At 37.9% G+C, this 24022-nt stretch overlaps 1 protein-coding gene across 1 annotated transcript in view; it reads left to right on the plus strand.

Moving 5' to 3' along the window:
* PKHD1 (PKHD1 ciliary IPT domain containing fibrocystin/polyductin) overlaps positions 1-24022 on the plus strand; it is a 499554-nt gene that overhangs the window by 211645 nt on the left and 263887 nt on the right. The window contains exons 47-49 of the mRNA XM_021665443.2: positions 3101-3236; positions 5631-5877; positions 17506-17683. Of these exons, the coding sequence (XP_021521118.2) occupies positions 3101-3236; positions 5631-5877; positions 17506-17683 (561 nt within the window). The remainder of the gene's footprint in view (positions 1-3100; positions 3237-5630; positions 5878-17505; positions 17684-24022) is intronic.

Below are 24022 nucleotides of genomic sequence, written 5' to 3' on the forward strand. Positions count from 1 at the left end.
TCTCATCTTCTGTGTTACCTTTCTCTAGTATTTGTCCTACTTTTTAAGGTAAATGTTTCATGGAAATATAACATTTATAGAAAAACGTACACAAATCACAGGGGAATAGCTCAGTGGATTTTTACAAAGCAAACCAACCATGTATATGTATACAACTGAGAACAAGAAATAGAGCATTGCCAGAGCAAGATCCTGTCTCTAAAAAGTAAAAACTAATAATAAAGAAATGAACATTATCAGCTCCTCTAAAGCTTCCCTTCCTTATGTTCCCCATTCAACCCTACTCCATACTCCCTAGATAAAGGGGCAGCATTATTCAGCCTTCTATCGATATATATTAATTTCTTCTGTTTTTGAAGTTTGTGTAAATGAAATCCTAAAGCATGTAAATCTATCGTACCTGTCTTCTTTGATATAACATTCTATCTGTGAGATTCATTCATGTTTCTGTGTGTTACAGTTATTTCTTCTTCCAATCATTAGGTAGTATTCCATTTTGTGATTCCACCTCAATTTTTTTTTAAAGCTATGTAGTTACTGATGGATGTTAAATTGTTTTCATCATTTGTAAATTTGGTTATTTACAAATAATGATGCTATAAATATTATTCATATGCCTTCTGGTCTTCATGTGCATGCATTTCTGTTGAATACAAGCCAAGTTGTAAAACTGCTGAATCATCTGTAGCTTTAGTGGATAATGCCAAGCAACGATCCAGTGTTTATGCTTGCACCAGCAAGTATAAGAAAGGTTTCAAAGCTACGTCTTGAAAGCTCCCTTGAACAATTTCCTTCATGTCAGTCTAGTATTGGAACTCTTGTTTCTGATTCATACATCTTCCTCCTTTCTGGTTTAATTCCTCATTTTGTTTGAACATAACCAAAAGTAAAAAAAAAAAACGGAATGATGAAAGGTAAAAGTTCTGAGCTATATATGGAGACCCTTTTATCAGTAGGCTGTTGGTTATAAGATACCAGGTTGAAGTTCATTTTGCCTTGAAATGTTGAAGGCAATTATTTCATCATCTTCTAGCTCCTTCTGCTCTTAAGGTTGAATAGTTTTAAGATACTCAGATTCTGGGCCGGACGCAGTGGCTCATGCCTGTAATCCCAGCTCTTTGGGAGGCCAAGGCGTGCAACCTGAGGTCAGGAGTTAAAGCCTGGCCAACATGGTGAAACCCTTTCTCTAAATTTGCTGGACATGGTGGTATGTGCCTAGAGTCCCGGCAACTTGGGAGCTGAAGTAGGAGAATCACTTGAACCCAGGAAGCGGATGTTCAGAGAGCTGAAATCACACCATTGGTACTCCAACCTGGGCAACAGAATGAGACTCTGTCTCAAAAAAAAAAAAGGATACTCAGATTCCAGGTTTTTTATATGTAACCTTCTATTTTTTTCTTTCTGAAAGCTGTTAGGAATGTCTCTTTGTCCCTGGTGTTTTGCAATTTCAATATGATGCACTTTGCTGTGACTCTTTTTTCTAAACGGTGTGCTAGATATTGAGTGGGACTTTTCAGTCTGAAAAATTATATTCATCCTTCTGGACAGTTTTCTTCAATTATTTCTTTGATAATTCTTTCCCCTATATTTTCTTCTTTTCCCTAAAACTATGATTATTTAAATATTGGGCCTCCTGGAATGTTTTTCTCATCTTAATGTTCTCGCTGATTTTTCATCTCTTTGTCTTTTTGTTCTACTTTCTATGATATAGAATTTCATTTTTCTACTCTATGTTATTATTTTCTTAAAGTCATTTTTTAGGTTTCTCTGTTTCATGGATATAATATGCTTATTTCTCTGAGGCCATTAATTACAGTTTTTGTTTTCTTCTGATTTCTAGACTAGCTTTTTGTTTACTGGGTTTCTTTTCTGCTATTTGCTTATTGTTTCACTGTTTTTCATGTTGAGAGCTCTTGAAAAATTTCTAATAATCCTCAGTTGTAAGACTATTCTTCACAACTGAACAGCGAGGCACTAGCAACTCGATTGGATAGTGTTTGTCAAAGAGATTTTGTGGAAAATTATAAAAACATTTATTGTTTTTGTCTTTTCAGACTTAAAGTTCTTAAAATATATTAATATACTGCAAAGCTCCTTTTTATTATACAGTTCTATTAGCTTAAACACATGTACACATTTGTATAACTACCACCACCACAATCAAGACACAGAACGGTTGCATCTGCTCCAGTTCCTAGTTCCATCTTTGTAGCCACAGCTTCCTCTTATTAAACCACTGGGGATCACTAATCTATTCTGTATCACAATAGTTTTGCCTTTTCAACAGTCATATAAATGGAGTCATAAAGTATGTAACCTTTTGAGACTGGCTTCTTTCACTCCTGAATGCCATTGGGATTCATCTAACTTGTTCATCTATCAATATTACATTCCTTATGACTGATGAATGGTATTCCATTAGATCGATGTAACACAGTTTGTCTATCCATTCATTTGTTGAGGTGCATTTGACTTGTTTCTATATTTGGTGATTATAAATGGAACTGCTATAGACATTTGCATCAGATTTTTATATAAATGTAAGTTTTCATTTCTCTAAGGTAAATACCTAGGAGTTGAATTGCTAGGTCATATGATAAGAGCATATTTAACTTTATAAGAAACTGCCAAACTTTTCCACAGTGGCGGTCTCATTTTGCATTCCACTAGAAACATAGGAGAGTTTTAATTCTTTCTCCTCCTCATCAGCACTTGCTATTGTCACTCTACTTTTATTTATACATTATAATAGATGCATAGTATATTTTCCTGTGATCTTAATTTGTGTTTTTCTAGTGAATAATGATGTTGAACATTTTTTTCCTGTGCTTATTTGTTATCTGCATATTTTCTTTGCTGGATTATCTTTTGAAGGTTTTTTTTTTCTGATTTTTGAATTGTCTGTTTGCTTACTGTTGAAATTTAAGAATTCTTTCTATATTCTGGATATAGGTCCTTTGTCATTTATGTGATTAGCAAATATTTTCTGTTAGTTGACAGCTTGTTTTTTTAATCCTTGTTTTTATTCATGCATTATTAATTGTATTTTGTATCCAGTTTTCTTATTTTGCTTTCTTTATTTTTTTCTTTTAAATCACAGGGAAGCCTGTGTATGTCATCTGGGATTAAAACTCCTAAAAGATGGGAACTGATGGTGTCTAACACAATCTTTGTTAATTTTGATCTCATCAACTGTGTGGCCATTAGAACCTGTTCAGGCTGTTCCCGAGGACAAGGTAATTATTTGAATAGACAGAACAGATGATAAATAAGGCCAGTATTCAAGTCAGTGTAATAAATAGTGGCAAATACTTTGTGAATCATTATTTCTTTCAGTTATAAGATTGCATCAGTAGAAACTGTTGCTTAAATCTCCTAAAACAAATCCTGGAGGTTCTCCCAATGCAGCTTCTGCAGCTCCCTGTCCTCCTCCTATTGTGGTGCCTATCACATTCTATCATTATGGTCCTATGTCTCTGCTGGACTCTGACCTTCATAAAGGCAAAGATCATGTCTTTCTTGCTCAGAGTTTTATTACTAGTACCTGGCACAGAGCCAGGTGCCTAGGATGCAGTTCATTGATTAAATGAATGAATGGAGTTAGATGGGTAGGTCCCTGGGTATAAACTAACATGCATACAACCTTTCCTGAAAGAGCCAAAGTTTAGGTACTTAAGGTTTTCAACAGTCCATCACTTGATGTATGCACAAAGGGAACCATACGAATTCTTGCTCACTTTTTAACCACATCTCAGAGGTGGTAAGAAATAACTTGGAGCACTCATGGGCCAAGGTGGAAGAGGTAGAGAGTAATCTAGTTGATTTAATCATTGTAAACAGACAAACCAAGTAATTCAAGTGAATATGCTCTTGTGGTTTGAATCACCAATTTAGATAATTGTTTGTTTTTTTTTTAATTAAATGAATAATCAGTAAGCCTCCACTTGACTTTTTTTTTTTCCTATGTAGGCAGAATGAAAGATTTTTTTTTATTTGGGTGGCATCTGAGTTTAGGATTGTAGAAATAATAATGGAAATAAAAATGCCTCATAACAAGTGCTTGCAATCACAATTCCTTAATTCTTTAATATCATCACTATTTCATATAATTCATGAGACATTGAAAAACTCACACTACTTCTATGAGCTCTAATTCCTCTTCACGGAATAATATTGGCTAACCCCTCTCTTCAGTTGCTTAAAACTGTCTATTTCAGGCTGTGCTTAAAGACCTAGGGGGTGCAAATATGAAAAACACATAGTTTCTGTCCTCCAGGAACTCTTGACCTAGGCACAAAAATAAACGTCCAAGCCCATTATTGTAAGAGAGCATGATGAACGCAGTACTAGAGGACTCAACAAAGTCAGTGAAGGGGCCAAGGAAAGGGCTCAGGCAAGAGTTCATAGAATGTATTCCTGAGTAGCGTTTGGGAAGTTGAATAGAAGTTTGCAAGAAGGTATATGCAAAGAAGAATTTAAAGGAACAGTATACACAAAGAAATAGTATCCAAAAAGCAAGTTTGCTTGGGGAATCACATAGAAGTCCAATATGACTGAAATGTAGAGCTGCAGGTGGTTTGTGGTATTAAATGAAATACAGAAGTTGCAAGAAGTTGCAATTGTGTAACCTTTCATGCATGAATTAATTCACTGCATGTACTCTATTGGAACACAGAATGGAAACATTAAAGCCTCTCTTTGTATCTTATTTTATTTTCTTTTTTTGTATATTTTATAATGTACATAATACATTATGGTATGGTAGTATATGTACTGGGAGATGTGTACTCAATTTTCTTCTTTTAATGACATGGGTGTGTGAATTAGATCACTGCCATACTTTCTAGGCAATTGGACTGACAGTACCAGTGAATCACATGGGGGTAGTATTGGGGAAAGACTACCAAGAAGTGTGGTCCTAGAGCTAATACTTAGAAAGCGTATTACTAAAACTATTTGCCTAAGTGATTAATTAAGTTTTGCTGTTGAAGTAAATGTTTAAAGTATGAACCTCATAGTAAGAGGTATTGGAGGGTTTAGACTCACCATAGACGAATGGAAGCAGAAAGGTTGGAAGACTAAAGCATAGCATCCTTAGTGTTTAGTAAGTAATAAATTAATGTGTTCTGTTTCTATTTCCAACTAGACCAGAGTTTCTTACCTTTGGCGCTTTTGGCATTTTGGGCCAGATAATTCTTTGTTGTGGGGATTATTCTGTGCATCGTAGGATATTTAGCAGAATCTCTGGTTTCTACCCAGTACCTGCCAGTAGCACTGCCAACTCCCCAGTTGTGAGAGCCAAAAATGATTGAAAATAGCTCCATATGTCGCTTGGAAGGTAAAACCAACCCTGGTAGAAAAATAACTGCCCTACAATGTGAACTATGTACCACATCAAAGTAGGGCCAATGCTGCACTTATACCTCTTAGTATCTCTAGCATATACCAGAGCTTGGCATATAGTCAACACTCACTGTAAAGCACCCACAGAAAACAGCTTTTCTCTTGTATGAATAGGTGAATTGTAAAACTGGATAACTATGCAGTTTAAATCCTGAGACCGTTACTCCAGTGCATTTAGTTGCTATTTGTGCCATTGTGTAGTGATCTTTCTGTCTTCCAATTTATAGGTGGATTTACTGTGAAGACCAGCCAGTTGAAGTTTACAAACTCTTCAAACTTAGTGGCGTTTCCGTTTCCTCATGCAGCAATTTTGGAAGACTTGGATGGGTCTCTGTCTGGGAAAAATAGGAGTCACATTCTTGCTTCTATGGAAACCCTTTCAGCTTCTTGTTTGGTCAATGCAAGCTTTGGTCGGGCTGTCCACGGCAGTGCCTGTGGAGGAGATGTTCTTTTTCATCGTATGTCAATTGGTTTGTAAGTGGAGTTAACTATACTTTTTAGCATGCTGATGACCATGCATCTGTTATTCCTGCTGTTGAGGCTTATAGAAGGGAAATTGTTTTCTAGATTATTTGAAGTATTTAGCTCTACTGAAGTGAAATGGGAATAATTTTGACAGCTGCCGAATCATGAGTGTATAGTAGTTTGAAGCGGACTTAAATGGCAGTTAACTTGCAACATTCCTGGACCAGATCTCATAGCCTGTGACCTCTTCTTGACATTTTGGGCTAATAACTTCTTCTTAAAGAGACTTACAACCAACAGAGAGTTTGAAATATACTTAAATTAAAAGTATTATTTAAAAATTCTAATAATGTCCATTCTCATTTATATACATGTACTATTCCCAAGCTCTTTTTAAGTGTTCAGTATGCTCCGGGGAAGCAATTGCTGATACCTCCTATTACTTGCAAAGTTGCTTCACTTCAGTTCATTTTCCTTGTTAATTTCATGAACTATTGGATTTCTACAACACATTTCCTATTAATATTGGAGCAAGGACTTCTTGGTTATGCTACTCAAACTACCATTAAGTCAGCAGCGGGGCTGTTTATAATGCATAATAGGATTGCTCCTGCCCTCTTTAATTTCTGGGTAATGATTGCTGAGTGTCTGAGGTTCTTTTACTTATTCCAAATGCATTGTATATATTTAGCCACACTTCTTTTCTTCCTTTGTTTTAAGTGTCCTAACTCCATGAATATTAAGTCATGTAATTCAGTCAGACCACATTGGCCTCTTATTTGAACAGGTAAACTCCAGGGAGTGAGAATCATTGTGATTAGGACTGTACTGACTCTGTGTTTTGAATGCCTATGGAATAGTGCTTAGGCATTCTGGTTTGGAAGCCTTAGCAATGCACTGCTAGCACTGAATAGTCTGCAAATTTTTTATTTTTCCTTTCTATATTGTTCATTATTTTACCTAATGATAATGAGCCCAATTCCAATGAGTAAAATAGTAATATGTAGGGATATATTTTGATTTCTAATCATTTTGATTGTGTACAGCATGACTTTTTCTTTATTCTCAAGGATGCAGCCTGATTTTTATTATTTTAGTGTTTTTACCAAAGATGTTTTAAATGAGTGTTTCAAGAGTTATAAAAATTAGTGATTTATTTCTTACATGCATTTTATCAAATGAGGACAATAGATTTGTATAATTAAAAGGTACATTATGTGCTTCTATAATATTTATTTCTGCATGATCTTGGTAGTCCTTTATAATGCTTTACTTTGAGATCTACTAGTAGGCTGTCTCTTGGAGAGGCACTTGTCAGTAGAAGGCTCTGTAGAGCCTCAACCTTGTTTGAGCATTTGCTCTCTGAGATCTTTGGGACAGGATGTTAAGGTTCTTGCCTTGGCAGCAGGTCATGATCCCACCACTTAGGAACTGACAAGGTCGAGAAAAATATAATCCTGATGCTGTATTTTAAGTAGATTCGAAAGGGTCTGGCAGGATGAAAAACTTATCCTAGTTTTCCTGGATTTTTTCTTGTTTTAAAAAGGAAAATTCCATGTTCCAAAAACTTCCTCAGTCAACTGGGATGATTGGTCACTCTAATCCTTAGATTCTATTTAAAATGTTCAGGTTGACTCACAGGTCTATGGACAAGTACCCAACTGACCCTAATTAGCCACCTGGAAGTCTCAGCCTGCTTCCAGTTACAAGTCTCTTGGCCCTGATGTTCTCACCTCTAGGAGAGGCAGCTGAATTAGATGATCTCTAAGTCCTTGCTGCTCAAAGTGTTGTCCATGGACCAGCAGCAGCAGCACCAGGATTTTCTTAGAAATGCAGAATCTCAGACTGGGCCCCAGTTGTCCTGAATTACAGTGCCCAGGTGATTTATATTAAAGTCTGAGAGGCACTCCTCGAAGGTCCTTCTAATTTTATCTTTCTATGATTCTATCCCTAGCTATTTGCGCTCAGTGGCTTGATCTTTGTCCCAAAGCATTATAACCTCATTAGGAACATGTCAGAGCTAATGAGCAATTTGAATTCAGCATAGATACAAACTTTGCTGCATTTCATGGAGAAAGGATTAATTTGTTGTGCTATTTGCTCTGGGGCAAGCACCCTAAGAGTTGATTTACAAAGCTCTCACAGTCATGATCTTTTGGGGTTGCATGTTGATGGAGATCTAATATGGCATAAGCACCCTGCTGCCTTCACTTTCAACCCTTACCTCCCTCCCTCAGCAAGAGGTCCTGAGAGGGCAGGGAGTGAGGCTTTACATAGCTGCATAAACAAGACATCCTCTTCCCCCTTTGCTAATAACCAAGCTCTCAGAATGTGAGTTTTTCCTTGGTAGGCCCCCTGTCTGGTCCATTTTCACTATAAGTTCTGTGTTTGACATTGGCAACTTTCTATTCCTGTCCCTCACTACCTTAAATCTGAAGGTGCTTACCTTTCTGGCACTTCCTCCTTTAATGGTTCCTATGACTCAAAGCCAACAGCTGGGCTGACAGAAGTACTTAAATATTTGAAGTTGGCCACACAATTTAATATTTGGGTGAAGAAAAAACTGCCACTCTCTACAAGGCAGGGTCTAGTTTATGTTTTGTTAAAATGACAGCATACTTGGTCTGCATGAGTGCTACTTATATTGTTTTCTCTCTCATCAGCTCTAAAAACATGCTTTCTTTAGAAGCCACAGGTATTCTGGATAGTGTTCCTTTCCCAGCTTCTGTTTCTACCAACTTCCCTCTATAACCTCAGTGTTCCTGGTGAGACAGGGATGGTGTTAGTTCTGCCAGTGTAAGTCAGGACCTCATATCAGAAATACATGCCAGTGACTGTTTTTCTTCAGGGTCCTATAATGATAAAATGGCCCACATAGTTCTTGGATTTATATATCCCAAACTTTAGGTAAACGTTTTTGTGTGTGTATAGATATAATTACACGAAACAAGTATGATGTAATCAATAGGATTTTTTGTGCTATTTTTAGATCCCCCTAGTCCAAAGTGTGATGTGCCCTAAGAGTGAATTACCCACCATATATCTAAGACTTCATATAAAAAAAAGGATGCAAAATATATCAATGATTTGTTTATATTGATCATATTGAAATAATATTTTGGAAAGATTGGGCTGAATATATTACTAAAATTAATTTAACCTGATTATTTTAACCTTTTTAGTGTGGCTACTCTACTTGCCAAAATGGGATTTATGATTATTTTCTATAGGCCTGTTTCTGGATGCTCAGAATCGCACTGATGCAAATGCTGGGGTCTTAACTCGTTTTTGTACCTTATTTCCCACATTAATCACCTCCCAGCTCAATTTTCTCTCCATAAGAAATCCCTCTTGAGTCTTTCTACTTCTCCCTTTCCCCAAATCCTTCTCCAGTCTGGGCTGTCGTAACTTTTCACCTGTAGAATCACAGCAGCCTCTTAGCTTGCCCTTTTGTGGTGCTTAAATCTCTGAACTTTGTAAATGCAGATCTGATCTTGCCATCCATTTCCGTGCTTGAGACTTAAAGAATTCTCAGTGCTTTCCAAGGAAAGCCTGACATTCCTAATGTGTCTTGGAGCTTCCATGACCTGCTGTCTGCTTTGGGTTCCAGCATCGTCTCTCGGCACTTTATTCTACTTTTCCTGCATTCTGTCCCCTAGCTACATTCAACTTCTTTGTGCTGCTTTTCAATTCATAATATTCCGCTTCCATGAACTCAGCATAGAGTTGTTTTCTCTGCTAGGCTTCCCTGAGCATTCTGTGTAGGTTTTGATATCTCTGTTGTGTGCTAGCTTTTTATATTTGCTCTAATCAGTACTCATAGCACCTGCAAAGCTTTATAAATTGTCCATCTCTCCTCATAGATGGTAAAAAGGGCAAATAGGATTTTTCTTTGTTTGTATTATGATGCCCCAAACCATGTTTAACACATAGCAACTCAACACAATTAGTGTTGGGTAAATAAATATAAATAAAAAATAGTGGACTACCTCCAAATCTTCCTTTAGTTTCATATTGTCCATTTCTCTCCTAGGACATGTTCGTGAGGAGTCCACAGCATTCAGCTTTTCTTCAGAAGAACCAGGAGTAAAATGATATCCCCAGTCTTCTAAAATTCCTAGGAGTATCTAACATTTAAGAATGTTCTTTCATAATGTTCTCTGGGCTTTTACTTTTCTGGGGCAATCATTTGACTGGAAGATTTATTTTAATTGCTGATTCCTTCTCTATCCAACCCCACCCTACCCCCACTCAGCCATCAGTTTGCCTTTATTTGTAATTGTTTTCTTGGCCTGGTGGAATGGAAACATAAAACTGTGATAGAGTGGATGTGAGCTCAACTCTTATAATTATTATCTGGGAAATTTTTGTCATTGTTGTTTACAGCAATCTATAACTTCTTCACTTGTCAGAGACTCATTGAGGTATCAACAAACCAGACCTTAATTCTGTCTTCTATTTAGTGACTGTATTGAGTGTGAGGGAAATTAGAAGAGCTTGCAAGATTTTGTAGGTTGGCTGACCAATCCTTCTGAGTTTATATAGGATGCACATAAAATAGTCAGGACACATACACAGTACATGTTTGAAATTATTTTTCAGACTGAAGAATAGAGAAGTAATTAACAGTCCTTTGTGGGTACAGTCATATCCCCTCTACTTCCTAGGTATATTTTTTTTGGATAAGTTACTTTACCTCTTTTTGTTTTAGTCTTTTTAATCACTAAAATGGGTATAATGGTATTTATCTCTCAGGGTCATTGCTTGGCATGTATGTTGTAGGTACTCTTTAAGGAATATTTTACATTTGTGATTTACAAAACAATGCATAGGCATATTAGTAATTGGATAGATTAATGCAGAATTTTTTGTTTCTGAGAAACAAATGCCTGACAAGGGAATTAAGTTTTTTCAAATATAACTTAATCCAATTCCTGAAAAATAGGGACTAATTTATAGTAATCACATGACATTGTACTAGCCCAGCAAAACCTCCCAGGTGGTTGTAGAATCTGGGGTCAGTCGGGGCATAGGCTTCAATTCATTGTGCCCCAGTACCTTCTGTTTCTTCCTTCCCACCTCTCCTGGAAAATAAAAGGTTAATGTTCTTGTTGATCACCTTGATTCTCAGATCTTGCTTAATATCCTCTCCTGTAGTGCTTGCGTTCAGTTTTCACCTATGTAACCGCTCTTAATGTGTCAGTGTTCAAAGTATGAGGCACCCCCTGCCTCTGTGAATGCAAAAGTAAAGAAGAGTTCAAATGGAAATTTTGGCCTAGCTTTTCCTCTAATAACCGCCTAACTTTCCTTCCTAGGGATAAATAGGCATGACATCACTAATGGTATCTCTTCAGTCCTTAAAAAACAACCCTGTGAGACAAGAAAATTCAAAGATGTATTATCCTCTCTTGGCAGCAAAGGTTACAGAATTCAAATAGAAAAAGATCTAAAAATCATAATGGACCCCAAACTCAGGAATATCATCAACAATATTACATGGATATTAAGTTTTATGAATAATAAAAGGGTGCAGTGGTATGCCGGTAAATGTTTAACAACTAGCTCTCCAGAATAAAAAGCTCTGGTTTATTGCGTTTGTCTAATTCTATGGTGAAAATACTTTCACATGCCTTATTTCAAGCTTCCAACCTGATAGCAGTGAACATGAAGTTGGGAAGAAGGGTCAGTGATCAGCTCCTGCCAGCCAGTGTCAGTCATCCCCATCACAGCACCAGTATGCATATCTATATATGAACGGGAGACCAGGCTTCTTGGTCTAACTTCCTACCTGCTACATAAAATATTTTTCAATATCTCTGACAAGCAGTCGTTTACCTGTCTACCTTCTGGTTGTGTAGCTTCAATGGCAGTGCTCTCATGTTCTCAAGCAGCCATTCCAATTGGACTCAGCAAATCAAAAGTAGAGATGCAATGGTATGTGGTCACCCAAAGCAGTATAATGGGCATCTATTGCTTTTCTTCATGGTTTAAGATAGAATGGGAAAGAAATATTGTCCTAATATAACAGCAGATAACAATGTTGCAAAAACTGTAGATACTTCCTTAGAGGAGACATATTTAAGTGTTTCTGAATCCATAAGGCTGAGAATGGAAAAACCTAATGATACAATGATAATGAAATATTACGGAATGGTGGCAGGTCAGCAGATAGAATAGTGGTGCTGTGACAAGGACTGTTAAGAGCATGGTATGTTTTTAAAGGATGTGCATGCAAAACCATGCCACAGAAACCTGTTGGCTGTGCTTATAATTTTGACTTTTCTTTCCTTTTGTGCTGTAAAAGATGAGAATGACAGCAGCAAGCACAAATATTCAGAAGATGTTTGCAACACCATTTGGGGTTAGGTATTGTGGTGTGTCTGGCTTAGGAGATGGATAATTATAAAGGATTTATTTCAGTTGTTTCAAATCACTAGCATTTAGAGCTCAGTGCAATGCTTGTCTTTAATACACAAAGATATGCACTCTCAGAAAAAGTAAGCTAATGGTAAACAAAAACCCAGGAGTTAATATATGCTCTCATTGATATTGTTGATTGCCTAACAAATCCTTTGTGGGATTCAACAGTTCTTCACAGTACATGGGCACTAAGTTACATAACTGTTTAAGTAACTATTATGGTAAGTTGGTACTTTGACCAGGAAGTTTTTACCAAGTGATAGTGTTATATTTCTAATGGAACCTTTCCCTGAATTAAAAACAGGTTTGGCTGGGCATGGTGGCTCATGCCTGTAATCCCAGCACTTTGGGAGGGTGAGGCGGGTGGATCACCTGAGGTCTAGAGTTTGAGACCAGCCTGGTCAACATGGTGAAACCCCGTCTGTACTAAAAATACAAAAAATTAGCTGGGCATGGTGGCACCTGTAATCCCAGCTGCTCAGGAGTCTGAGGCAGGAGAGTTGCTTGAACCCAGGAGGCGGAGGTTGCAGTGAGCTGATTATGCCACTGCACTCCAGCCTAGGCAATAGGAGTGAAACTCCATCTCAAATAATAATAAAATAAAAAATAAAATAAATGAAACAAACAAATATTAAGGCAGCCCACAGAAAAGGGAAAACAACACGTAAGGCTTACAGCCCTTTTTTCTCTTTGATCATAGATAGGAGGAGCTGTTGCTGATGCAGAGTTAAGGGTTAACATTTAAAACAGACTGGTTGCCTCCTGATTTCTTGCACATAAAGCCATGAGAAGTTCAGGGAGAGACTTCTTCCCCTAGTAATGAAGCTCTCTGCTGCTAATGGCCCATGCAGACTCCCTTGGCTCCTCCAAATTAGAAATACTTTTGTGCTCCTTTGCTTCATTAACAGTAAAGAGAGGGAGATTGGTGGCTATTTAGGGCATGGGGAAATTGGTGGCTATTTAGGGCAAGTGAAAATTGTAGTAATTATGGTTGGTAAGTTCTCTTCATGGTGTTTTTTGACTCTTGATGTTCTTTTGGTGCTTTTCAGAAGAGCCAACCATGGTCAATTCTGGCATTTGGTCTAGGAGGACGGGAGATGATCTGACTGAATTTTTGGCCCCTGGTGATGGATAGTACGAGGCATCTTGCCTGATGAAAGACAGGTCTTTTGCATTTCGATTTGCTTTTCAGAATAGATAGCATATCTGAATGCTTACCATATGACCCTTTCTACTACCAGCTGTGATAAAAATGTTGTATATATGATAACCTCCTTCTCTACCTGTATCACACTATTAAAAGCTGGTGCTGCACATGAGTGCCTGTAAAATTGCATCCCTAATAAACCTTAGTTGAGAATCAAGGCTCTAAGAGAGTGCATGGAAAAGAAATAAGAAAGGATAATTTAGGCCCATAATCTCAGCACTTTTGGAGGCCAAGAGGGTGGATCACCTGAGGTCAAGAGTTCAAGACCAGCCTGGCTCACATGGTGAAACCCTGTGTCTACTAAAAATACAAAAATTAGCCAGGTGTGGTGGCGTGCTCCTGTAGTCCCATCTACTTAGGAGGCTGAGGCAGAAAAATCACTTGAACCCAGAAGGTGAAGGTTGCAGTGAGCCGAGATCGTGCCACTGCACTCTAGCCTGGGCGACAGAGTGAGACTCTGTCTCAAAAAAAAAAAGGTAATTTAGAACCACAGTGTGCTATGGTATATCTCTGGTTGACCAAGAAGTTTGCTTCAGATAATTGGATTCTGACTGGAAGGAAAGGAACATCAAAAGGAAGGTACAATGTTTCCAAAGACAAATGAAACCAAATGAATGCTACCATTTAGCAGTTTGACACTATATGAAGAGGGGCCATATTTGTTTGGGCCTTCAGAAACCAGAGAGGTAATCTGAAAAACGCTCCCTTCAATAATTGAAATTGTAATCTATAGAAACTGAGTCAGGGAAAATAACATCCTAAAAATTGGTCTATAAATGTGGTATTAATTGAAATTTCAGGAATAATTAAGTCTAGTCAAGGTGACAGGGAAATATCTACCAGGGAATATTTCTGGAAATATCTACCCAATTGTTTGTATCATCACATATTGAGGTAATTTTTTTTAAATGATCAAAGTGATATGCATGAGAAGATAGGTGAGGCAGGAGGAATTAAATGTGAACAGATGGATGCATTCAAATGGAGTTCTTCTGGTTTATAGTTAAGATAAAACTATTTTAAAAAGTGATTTAATTGAGAGCACTTGACTAGGATAGAAGAAACATGAGTTTTCAAGGAAATCATAACATTTTCCTAGACCAGAGATCATTATTAGTGCATATTGCTTGTACATGCCCAGGAGAGTTTTTCTGGTCACTAACTGTGTTTGTCCGCTTGGCAAATATCCTACTGATACGGGGTTGATTGTATCAAGCTCTAATAACTTAGGATCCCCCAGCTGCTGATTCTTTTGAAAATAAGTTTGCAAGAACTCTCTTGACCTTCATGTGGTTTTCTAGGTAGACTTCCAAGTTGGGGAGATACGTTACTGCATAACCATTTGGAGTGTTCTGGTGCATAAAACACTTGTTTATTTATTCAGAAAATATTTGGTTGACTCTCACTGTATGAAAGGCATTTTTATTTTTTATTGTAAATCATTAACCAAAAATTCTGATTTATCAATTAATCTCTTGTGGATTTAGGTCTTGTGATTCATTTTTCCAAGTCCATATATCTCAGTAAAAGCTGGAAGGATATACTTTTGGGAACCTGAAACTCTTAGAATCATTCTCTATACTCCAGGAAATTTAGATATTTCTAATGTATTTTATTTACTGACCACAGTACTTACTGTAGCCAATTTTGATATTTCTTAAGTTTTAACTTACCTCTTTTTATCGTATTTGTTTTACATTTACATCCCCGAAGCTTATTTTTATTTGCTAAATAGTTGGGCCAAATTGTTACTGGACAATATCCTGGGACTATGGGACTCATGGTTTCCATCAGGGGAAGAGAGAGCCATGTTGACTGCGGGCAAATGGCTGGAAATTTTAAGAAGGGCAATTTAACATTCTAAAGCTTTTCTAAAGATTATAATTTAAAACTAAAGTCCAGAAATAGAATGTTTTCTATTTGAAGATGTGAACACTGCGTAACTGAAAGAGGGGAGGGATAAAATGTCTTGGTGGGAATTCCTGCATTGGATTGGAAGATAGAACAGATGATCTTTGTGTTCATTCTGATTCTAAGAATATAGGTTGAGAATTGTCCATTAGTTCTAATTTAAATCCTGAAGGGGTGGGGTGGGGTGGGTTAGGGAGGGGTGGATAACAAACCTAAGTATCTAAAACCCTAAGAAAGGAAGAAATTTTCCCCTCCTCTGAGAATTGTAAAGGTTCTGTTAATGCTGCATAGGGAAATCTGAAAAAAGAGTAGTTCTTTCATTCCCAAATGCCCTGAGCATTTTTCATCCCTTTCATTTCATTAATTAATGAATGAAACAAATACATTTAATCTTGCAAGAAATATGTGTCAAGTACTACATTGTCAGGCTCAGTGATCTGTACCATGGAAGGGTTTTGGATATGTTTTTAAATGACCGAATATCCTGAATAAACCTCTAGACATTCAAATAAGTAGTGCAGAATGGTAAATCTAGCATATTTGAGGTTCTTTCTTAAAAGACATCTAAGTAGATATTGTTGGCCTTGGTGAGTGCTTTGTGTAGATTACCTTTATATTTCATAGTACCTATATGAGATCTATTCTATTGTTGCCTCCATTTTAAAAAGAAGTGAATCTAAATGTTAAAAAGGGTCTGAAATTTGCCCAGGTTTATACATCTACTGGGTGCTGATCTAGATTTCAGTTGATACCCATTTGGTTCCAGTGTCCAGACATGCAACACTAAAAAAAAAATGTTCCTTTTTATAATATTCCACTGACTTATAAATTGGCTTTAGATATACTCATGCCCCATCTCTCTGTGAAAACCCAATGTCCTCTTTTGTCTCATTTCCCTTACTTTGAGAATTTAATTATCTGCCTGCAGCAAAATGCCACAGTCAAAGATTTTCATGAAAACTAAACCAAAGGAGGAAGAACAGTCATAATGTGTATTGATTTTTTTTTCTGGCTTTTGCTTTATTTCTTTAGGTCCACTTTGACTATCTTTTAGGGTCTAATCATTGGCTAAATCTATGTTTTAATGAAGTCTTAAGAATCATTTTCTGGGATGGCTATATAGAATAAGTTGGGTAACTGGATTCACAAATTTCTAGTTCTATTATGGGATACATATTGCTTTTGCTCTACACTGCCTCAGTTTCCTCATTTGGTAAAATGCGGTTCTTCTAGAACAATTTACATTAGAAAATGTCACTGGCTGCTTTTGAAAAATCTCATCTATTCATTTTTCATTCATATGACAAACATGATTTGGGTGCCATTGTGTGCTGGGCCCTGTGCCAGGGCAGAGGATACCAATACGAAAGGGGAAAACACCTCTAACTTATGGATCTTATAGTCTATGTTTTTAAAAAAGCAAAGCCAAGAACACATAGGTACTGTAGTAGCAGTGACCACTAGGCATTACACAAGCCCGCAGAAGATGAGCAGGTTACCTCATTATGCCAGAGAAGGATGCTGAAGCCACTCCTGTGGAGCATTTGGAGCTGGCCTTCTGAGAGTCTCAGCACCTAGGTGCCTCAGGGGCCCAGGTCTCTGTCAGTTGTTCCTTATGTGAATGTCCAATTACCAATAATAATGTTTTCTGCTGCTGATAAATCTGGTCCAAGGCAAAATTCTGACTATAGACATTTCTTTGTTAAAATTATCGTATATAGTCCTGGCTCACACAAATTCATTAATGTGACATTTATTAGTGGCAGAGGTGGCAGTGAGCCAAGATCGCGCCATTGCACTTCAGCATGGGCAACAAAAGCAAAACTCTGTATCAAAAAAAAAAAAAAGATTTGAGAGTCACCACCTCCAGTTCACCAGGCCATTGTGATATGCAAATGATCCAGTAAACTTCCCACTGTGTTGTTTTTACTCACACAGTGACTGGTAAAACCTTCCTAGACATACAACTAAAGAGAGCCTAAGACATATGTGGAGAAAATAGAAAGATGATTGCAATTGACAGAAGAGGAATGCATTGGATTCAGAATGAGCAAATAATCTTGCAACTCATTTTTTTTTTCCTTTTAAAATCACTCTAGAGCAAATGCTCCTGAGGTTTCTTGTGATTTAACCATGACTGACAGCAGAAATAAAACAACCACTGTCAATTACGTACATGATACGTTGTCTAACCCTTATGGCTGGATGGCTCTGCTCTTGGACCAAGAGACCTACTCATTGCATTTTGAGAACCTGTGGATCAACAGATCTCTGCAGGTAACCCAATTCATTAGTTGATATGTCCCATTCTCATGGGTTCTTATCTTTCTTTGTTTGAGATTGAAAACAAATGGGTTGAAAGAGAAGCAGTTTATCTCGTCATTGAAAGTCTTGGCATATTCTAACGCTGTTAAAGAAAACTGCAGTAGCATTTTGACCAGATGAATATAAGCTAAATATGAGATTTGGTTGCTGTTTTAACTTGAAAATTTTAGAATCTGTTTACGTGTTATTGTGAATGTAGAATGGTTCCGCCTAAAAATTTGAACTTGTTAATACAATGAGAAACAACCTCTACAGATCTTATAGAATTGCATTTCTTTAAAAATTATTGGTTAATAGCCAATTTACCCTAGAGAGAAGTGTTTGTAGCCAGAGAAAATGCCTTACCAAAGCATTTCTACATTGCATACTGCCACCTTGTGGTCAAAGATTAACTTGCAAATAGGTCTGAGTCCCCAGGCTGGATTGGGTTAAGGGAGACAAATAACAGCAGTGAAGATAGAAATGGCCATGTGGTAACATGGCCTACTAGAAGCAGAGACGGTCGAAGGCTCCCATTGGAAATAAATAAATAAATAAAAACATAGTAAGCATGTGAAGCCTTCATTGACAATCAAGGTATCCAGGTTCACTCGTCAAAATTGACTAGAAGACTGGTGTGAACCACAGAGAGAAGGAAGAGCAGTGTGGGAAGGGGAACCCCGTCCCCCAGCCATGGAAAGCAGTAAGTGAGTGCACTACCCAGCCGTGAAAACTGCTTTTTCTACGGAATTGTGCAACCCACGGATAGGAAGATTCCACTCATGAGCCCACATCACCAGGGCCTGGTGTCCTAAGCCCAGAACATGCAGATTCTTACAGCCTCTCAGCTGGAATCTACTTAAGCCTACCGAACTCCCAGTGGGAGGGGCGACGAGAATCGGCTTCTGCTGCCTGCTGTCTAAGCCATTTGAGCTCCTTGGAGGAGAGGCAGCAGCCAGCACTGGGACCTGTAACTGCCTAACACGCTAAGCTCCCTGGATGGGGGAAGGGTGACACCCATTTCTATAGCTCTAGGCTGCACTTTTCCCCAGCTGGAGCCAGGGAGGCTGGACGGCTTTGTCCCAGTCTTGTCCCCACAGCCCAGCACACCGGCTATGGCAGTCTGCAGCCAGAATGCCTCTTCAGGCCTAACTCTGAACCATCCTTCCTCAGTGGGCAGGGCTTCCCCACAGGATCTCTGATAACTCCAGCCAGAGGCTCAGGGACAGAATTCAGATCTCCCTGGGCGTGAGCCCCTAGTGGGAGGGGGTAGTCTCTGTGGACCTTCAGACTTAGTCTCTACTCCTGGTAGTTCTGAGGAATCCAGGCAGCCCAGACAAGTGGATTGCCCCCGGTGAAACACACCCTCTCAACCCAGGGACAAAGTGCTTCGTTAAGTGTGTCCTGCTCCTTATGCCAGTGAACTGGGTGAACCCTCCAACAGGGGTTGTCAGACACTCTATAGAGGAGTGATCCTACTGGCATCAGGTTGGTGCCCCTTGAGGTCAGAGATCCCAGAAGAAGTAACAGGCACCCATCTTTGCTACTCTCCAGCCTCCTTGAGTGACATCTCCAGGCACAGGAGCAAATCAGATGAATATGGCCTGAAGTGAATCCCCAGCAAACGGCAGCAGCCCTGTGGAAGAGGGACCTGAAAGAAAAACAAACAAGCAGAAAGCGACAACAGCATCATCAGCATCATCATCAACAACAACAACAAAAAGGCCCCCACAAAAACCCCATCCAAGGATCAGCAGCCTCAAAGACCAAAACTAGACAAACTCAGAAAGATGAGAAAGAATCAATGAAAAAATGCTGAAAACCAAAAAGGCCAGAGTGCCTCCTCTCCAAATGATCACAGCATCTCTATGTCAAGGGCACAGAACTGGATGGAGGATAAGATGGATGAATTTGACAGAAGTAGGCTTCAGAAGATGGGTAATAAAAAGCTATGATGAACTAAAGGAGCATGTTCTAACCCAATCCAAAGAAGCTAAGAACCTTGAAAATGGTTAGAGGAATTGCTAACTAGAATATCCAGTTTAGAGAGGAACATAAACAATCTGATGGAGCCAAAAAACACAGCACAAGAATTTTGTGAAGCATATACAAGTATCAATAGCTGAATTAACCAAGTGGAAGAAAGGATATCAGAGTTTGAAGATCACCTCACTGAAATAAGACATGCAGATAAGAATAGAGAAAAAAAGAATGGAAAGGAATGAACAAGGCCTTCAAGAAACATGGGACTTCATAAAAAGACTGAACCTATGATTGATTGGAGTACCAGAAGGAGACAGGGAGAATGGAAAAAAACTGGAAAACATACTTCAGGATGTTTTCTAGGAGAACTTCCCCAACCTAGCAAGACAGGCCAACATGCAAATTCAGGAAATACAGAGAACACCATTAAGAGACTCTATGAGAAGTTCAACCCCAAGACACATAATCATCAGATTCTCCAAGGTCAAAATGAAGAAAACACTGTTAAAGGCAGCCAGAGAGCAAGGCCAACTCACTTAAAAAGGGAAGCCCATCAGACTAACAGCAGACTTCTCAGCAGAAACTCTACAAGCCAGTGGACATTGGGGGCCAATATTCAATGTTTTTAAAGAAAAGACTTTTCAACCCAGAATTTCATATCCAGCCAAATTAAGCTTCATAAGTGAAGGAGAAATAAAATTCTTTCCAGATAAGCAAATGCTGAGGGATTTCATTACCACCAGGCCTGCCCTACAAGAGCTCCTGAAAGAAGCACTAAATATGGAAAAAAAAAACTGGTACCAGCCACTACAAAAACACACCAAAGTATAAAGACCAATGACACTATGAAGAAACTGCATCAACTAGTGTGGAAAACAAGCAAATAGCATCATGATGACAGGATCAAATTCACATAACAATACTGACCTTAAGTGTAAATGGGCTAAATGCCCCAATTAAAAGACACAGACTGGTAAATTGGATAAGTAGTCAAGAACCCATCAGTGTGCTGAATCCAGGAGACCCATCTTATGTGCAAAGACACACACAGGCGCAAAATAAAGTGATGGAGGAAAACTTACCAAGCAAATGGAAAGAAAAAATAAAGCAGGGGTTGCAATCCTAGTCTCTGATAAAACAGACTTTAACCAACAAAGGTAAAAAAAAGACAAAGAAAGGCATTACATAATGGTGAAGGGAACAATTCAACGAGAAGAGCTAGCTATTCTAAATATACATGAACCCAATACAAGAGCACCCAAGTTCATAAAACAAGTTCTTAGACACCTACAAAGAGACTTAGGCTCCCACACAATAATAGTGGAAGACTTTAACACCCCAGTGTCAGTATTAGACAGATCAACAAGACAGAAAATTAACAAAGATATTCAGGACTTGAACTCAGCTCTGGATCAAGTGGACCTAGTAGACATCTACAGAACTCTCTACTCCAAATCAACAGAACGTACATTTTTCTGTGGCACTTATTCCAAAGTCTACCACATAATTGGAAGTAAAACATTCCTCAGCAAACGCAAAATAACTTAAATCATAACAAGCAGTCTCTCAGACCACAGTACAATCAAATTAGTACTCAGGGTCAAGAAACTCCCTCAAAACCACACGATTTCATGAAAATTAAACAACCTTCTCCTGAATGATTCCTGGGCAAATAATAAAATTAAGACAGAAATAAGGAAGTATTTTGAAACCAAAGAGGACAAAGAGACAATGAATCAGAATCTCTGGGACACAGCTAAAGCAGTGTTAAGAGGGAAATTTATAGCACTAAATACCCATATCAGAAAGCTAGAAAGATCTCAAATGAATACCCTAACATCACAATTAAGATCTAGAGAGACAAGAGCAAACTAATCCAAAAGCTAGCAGAAGACAATAAATAAGTAAAATCAGAGCAGAACTGACGGAGATAGAGACACGATAAACCCCCCAAAAAATCAATAAATCCAGGAACTGTTTTTTATAAATTAACATAATAAATAGACTGCTAGCTAGACTAATAAAGAAGAGAGAGAATAGACACAATAAAAAGTGATAAAAGGGATATCACCACTGACCTCACAGAAATAAAAACTGCCGCCAGAGAATACTGTAAACAGGTCTGTGCAAATAAACTAGAAAATCTAGAAGAAATGGACAAATTCCTGGACACAAACACTTTACCAAGACCAAACCAAGAAGAAGCTGAATCCCTGAATAGACCAATAACAAGCTCTGAAATTGAGGCAATAGTTAATAGCTTACCAACCAGAAAAAGCTGAGGACTAGATGAATTCACAGCCAAATTCTACCAGCAGTACAAAGAGGAGCTGGTACCATTCCTTCTGAAACTATTTCAAACAATTGGAAAGGAGGGACTTCTCTCTAACTCATTTTATGAAGCCAGTATCATCCTGCTACCAAAACTGGGAAGAGACACAATAAAAAAAGAAAATTTCAGGCCAATATTCCTGACGAACATCAATGTGAAAATCCTCAATAAAATATTGGCAAAACAAATCCAGCAACGTATCAAAAGACGTTTTCACCATGATCAAGTTGGCTTCATCCCTGGGATGCAAGACTGGTTTAACATACACAAATCGATAAACATAATCCATCACATAAACAGAACCAAAGACAAAAACCGCTTGATTATCTCAATAGATTCAGAAAAGGCCTTTGATAAAATTCAACATCCCTTCATGTTAAAAACTCTCAATAAACTAGGTATCGATGGAACAGCTCTCAAAATAATAAGAGCTATTTATGACAAACCCACAGTCAATATTGTATTGAATGGGCAAAAGCTAGAAGCATTCCCTTTGAAAACCAGTACGAGACAAGGATGCCCTCTCTCACCACTCCTATTCAACATAGTATTGGAAGTTGTGGCCAGGTAGTCAGGAAAGAGAAAGAAATAAAGGAAATTCAAATAAGAAGAGAGAAATTCAAGTTGTCTCTATTTGCAGATAACACGATTTTATATTTAGAAAACCCCGTCATCTCAGCTAAAAACCCTCTTGAACTGATAAGCAACTTCAGCAAAATCTCAGGATACAAAATCAATGTGCAACCACAAGCATTCCTTTACAACAACAATAGACAAGCAGAGAGCCAAATCATGAATGAACTCCTATTCATAATCACTACAAGGAGAATAAAATACATAGAAATATAGCTGACAAGCAATGTGAAGGACCTTTTCAAGGAGAACTACAAACCACTGCTCAAGGAAATAAGAGAGGACACAAACGAATGGAAAAATATTCCATGCTCTTGGATAGAAAGAATCAATATTGTGAAAATGGCCATACTGCCCAAAGTAATTTATAGATTCAATGCTATTCCCATCAAACTATAATTAACATTCTTCACAGAATTAGAAACAAACTCTTTTAAATTTCGCATGGAATCAAAGAAGACCCTGTATAGCCAAGACAATCCTAACAAAATAACAAAGCTGGAGGCATCATGCTACCTGACTTCAAATTATACTACAAGGCTACAGTAACCAAAACAGCATGGTACTGGTACCAAAACAGCCATATAGACCAATGGAGCAGAACAGAGACTTCAGAAATAACATCACTCATCTACAACCATCAGATCTTTGACAAACCTGACAAAAACAAGCAATGGGGAAAGGATCTTTTATTCAGTAAATGATCCTGGGAAAACTGCCTAGCCATATGCATAAAACTGAAACTGGACCCCTTTCTTATACCTTATACAAAAATCAACTCCAGATGGATTAAAGACTTACATGTAAAACCCAAAACCATAAAAACTCTAGAAGAAAACCTAGGCAATACCATTCACGACATGAGCATGGGTAAAGATTTCACAACGAAAATGCCAAAAGCAATTGCAACAAAAGTCAAAATTGACAAATGAGATCAAATTAAACTAATGAGCTTCTGCTTAGCAAAAAAAAACTATCATCAGAGTGAATAAGCAACCTACAGAATGGAAGAAAAATTTTGCTATTTACCCATCTGACAAAAGTCTAATATCCAGAATTTACAAGGAACTTAAACGTATTTACAAGAAAAAGACAATCCCATCAAAAAATGGGCAAAGGATATAAACAGACACTTCTCAAAAGAAGACATATATATGTCCAACATATGAAAAAAAGTTCAACATAACTGATCATCAGAAATTTGCAAACCAAAACCACAATGAGATACTATCTCATGCTTGTCAGAATGGCAATTATTAAAAAGTCAGGAAACAATAGATGTTGGCGAGGCTGTAGAGAAATGCGAATGCTTTTACACTGCTGGTGGGAATGTAAATTAATTCAACTGTTGTGGAAGATAGTGT

The sequence above is a fragment of the Aotus nancymaae genome, unplaced genomic scaffold, assembly GCF_030222135.1.
Source record: "Aotus nancymaae isolate 86718 unplaced genomic scaffold, 86718_ANA_hifiasm-v0.15.2.pri h1tg000040l, whole genome shotgun sequence".
NCBI lineage: Eukaryota > Metazoa > Chordata > Mammalia > Primates > Aotidae > Aotus > Aotus nancymaae.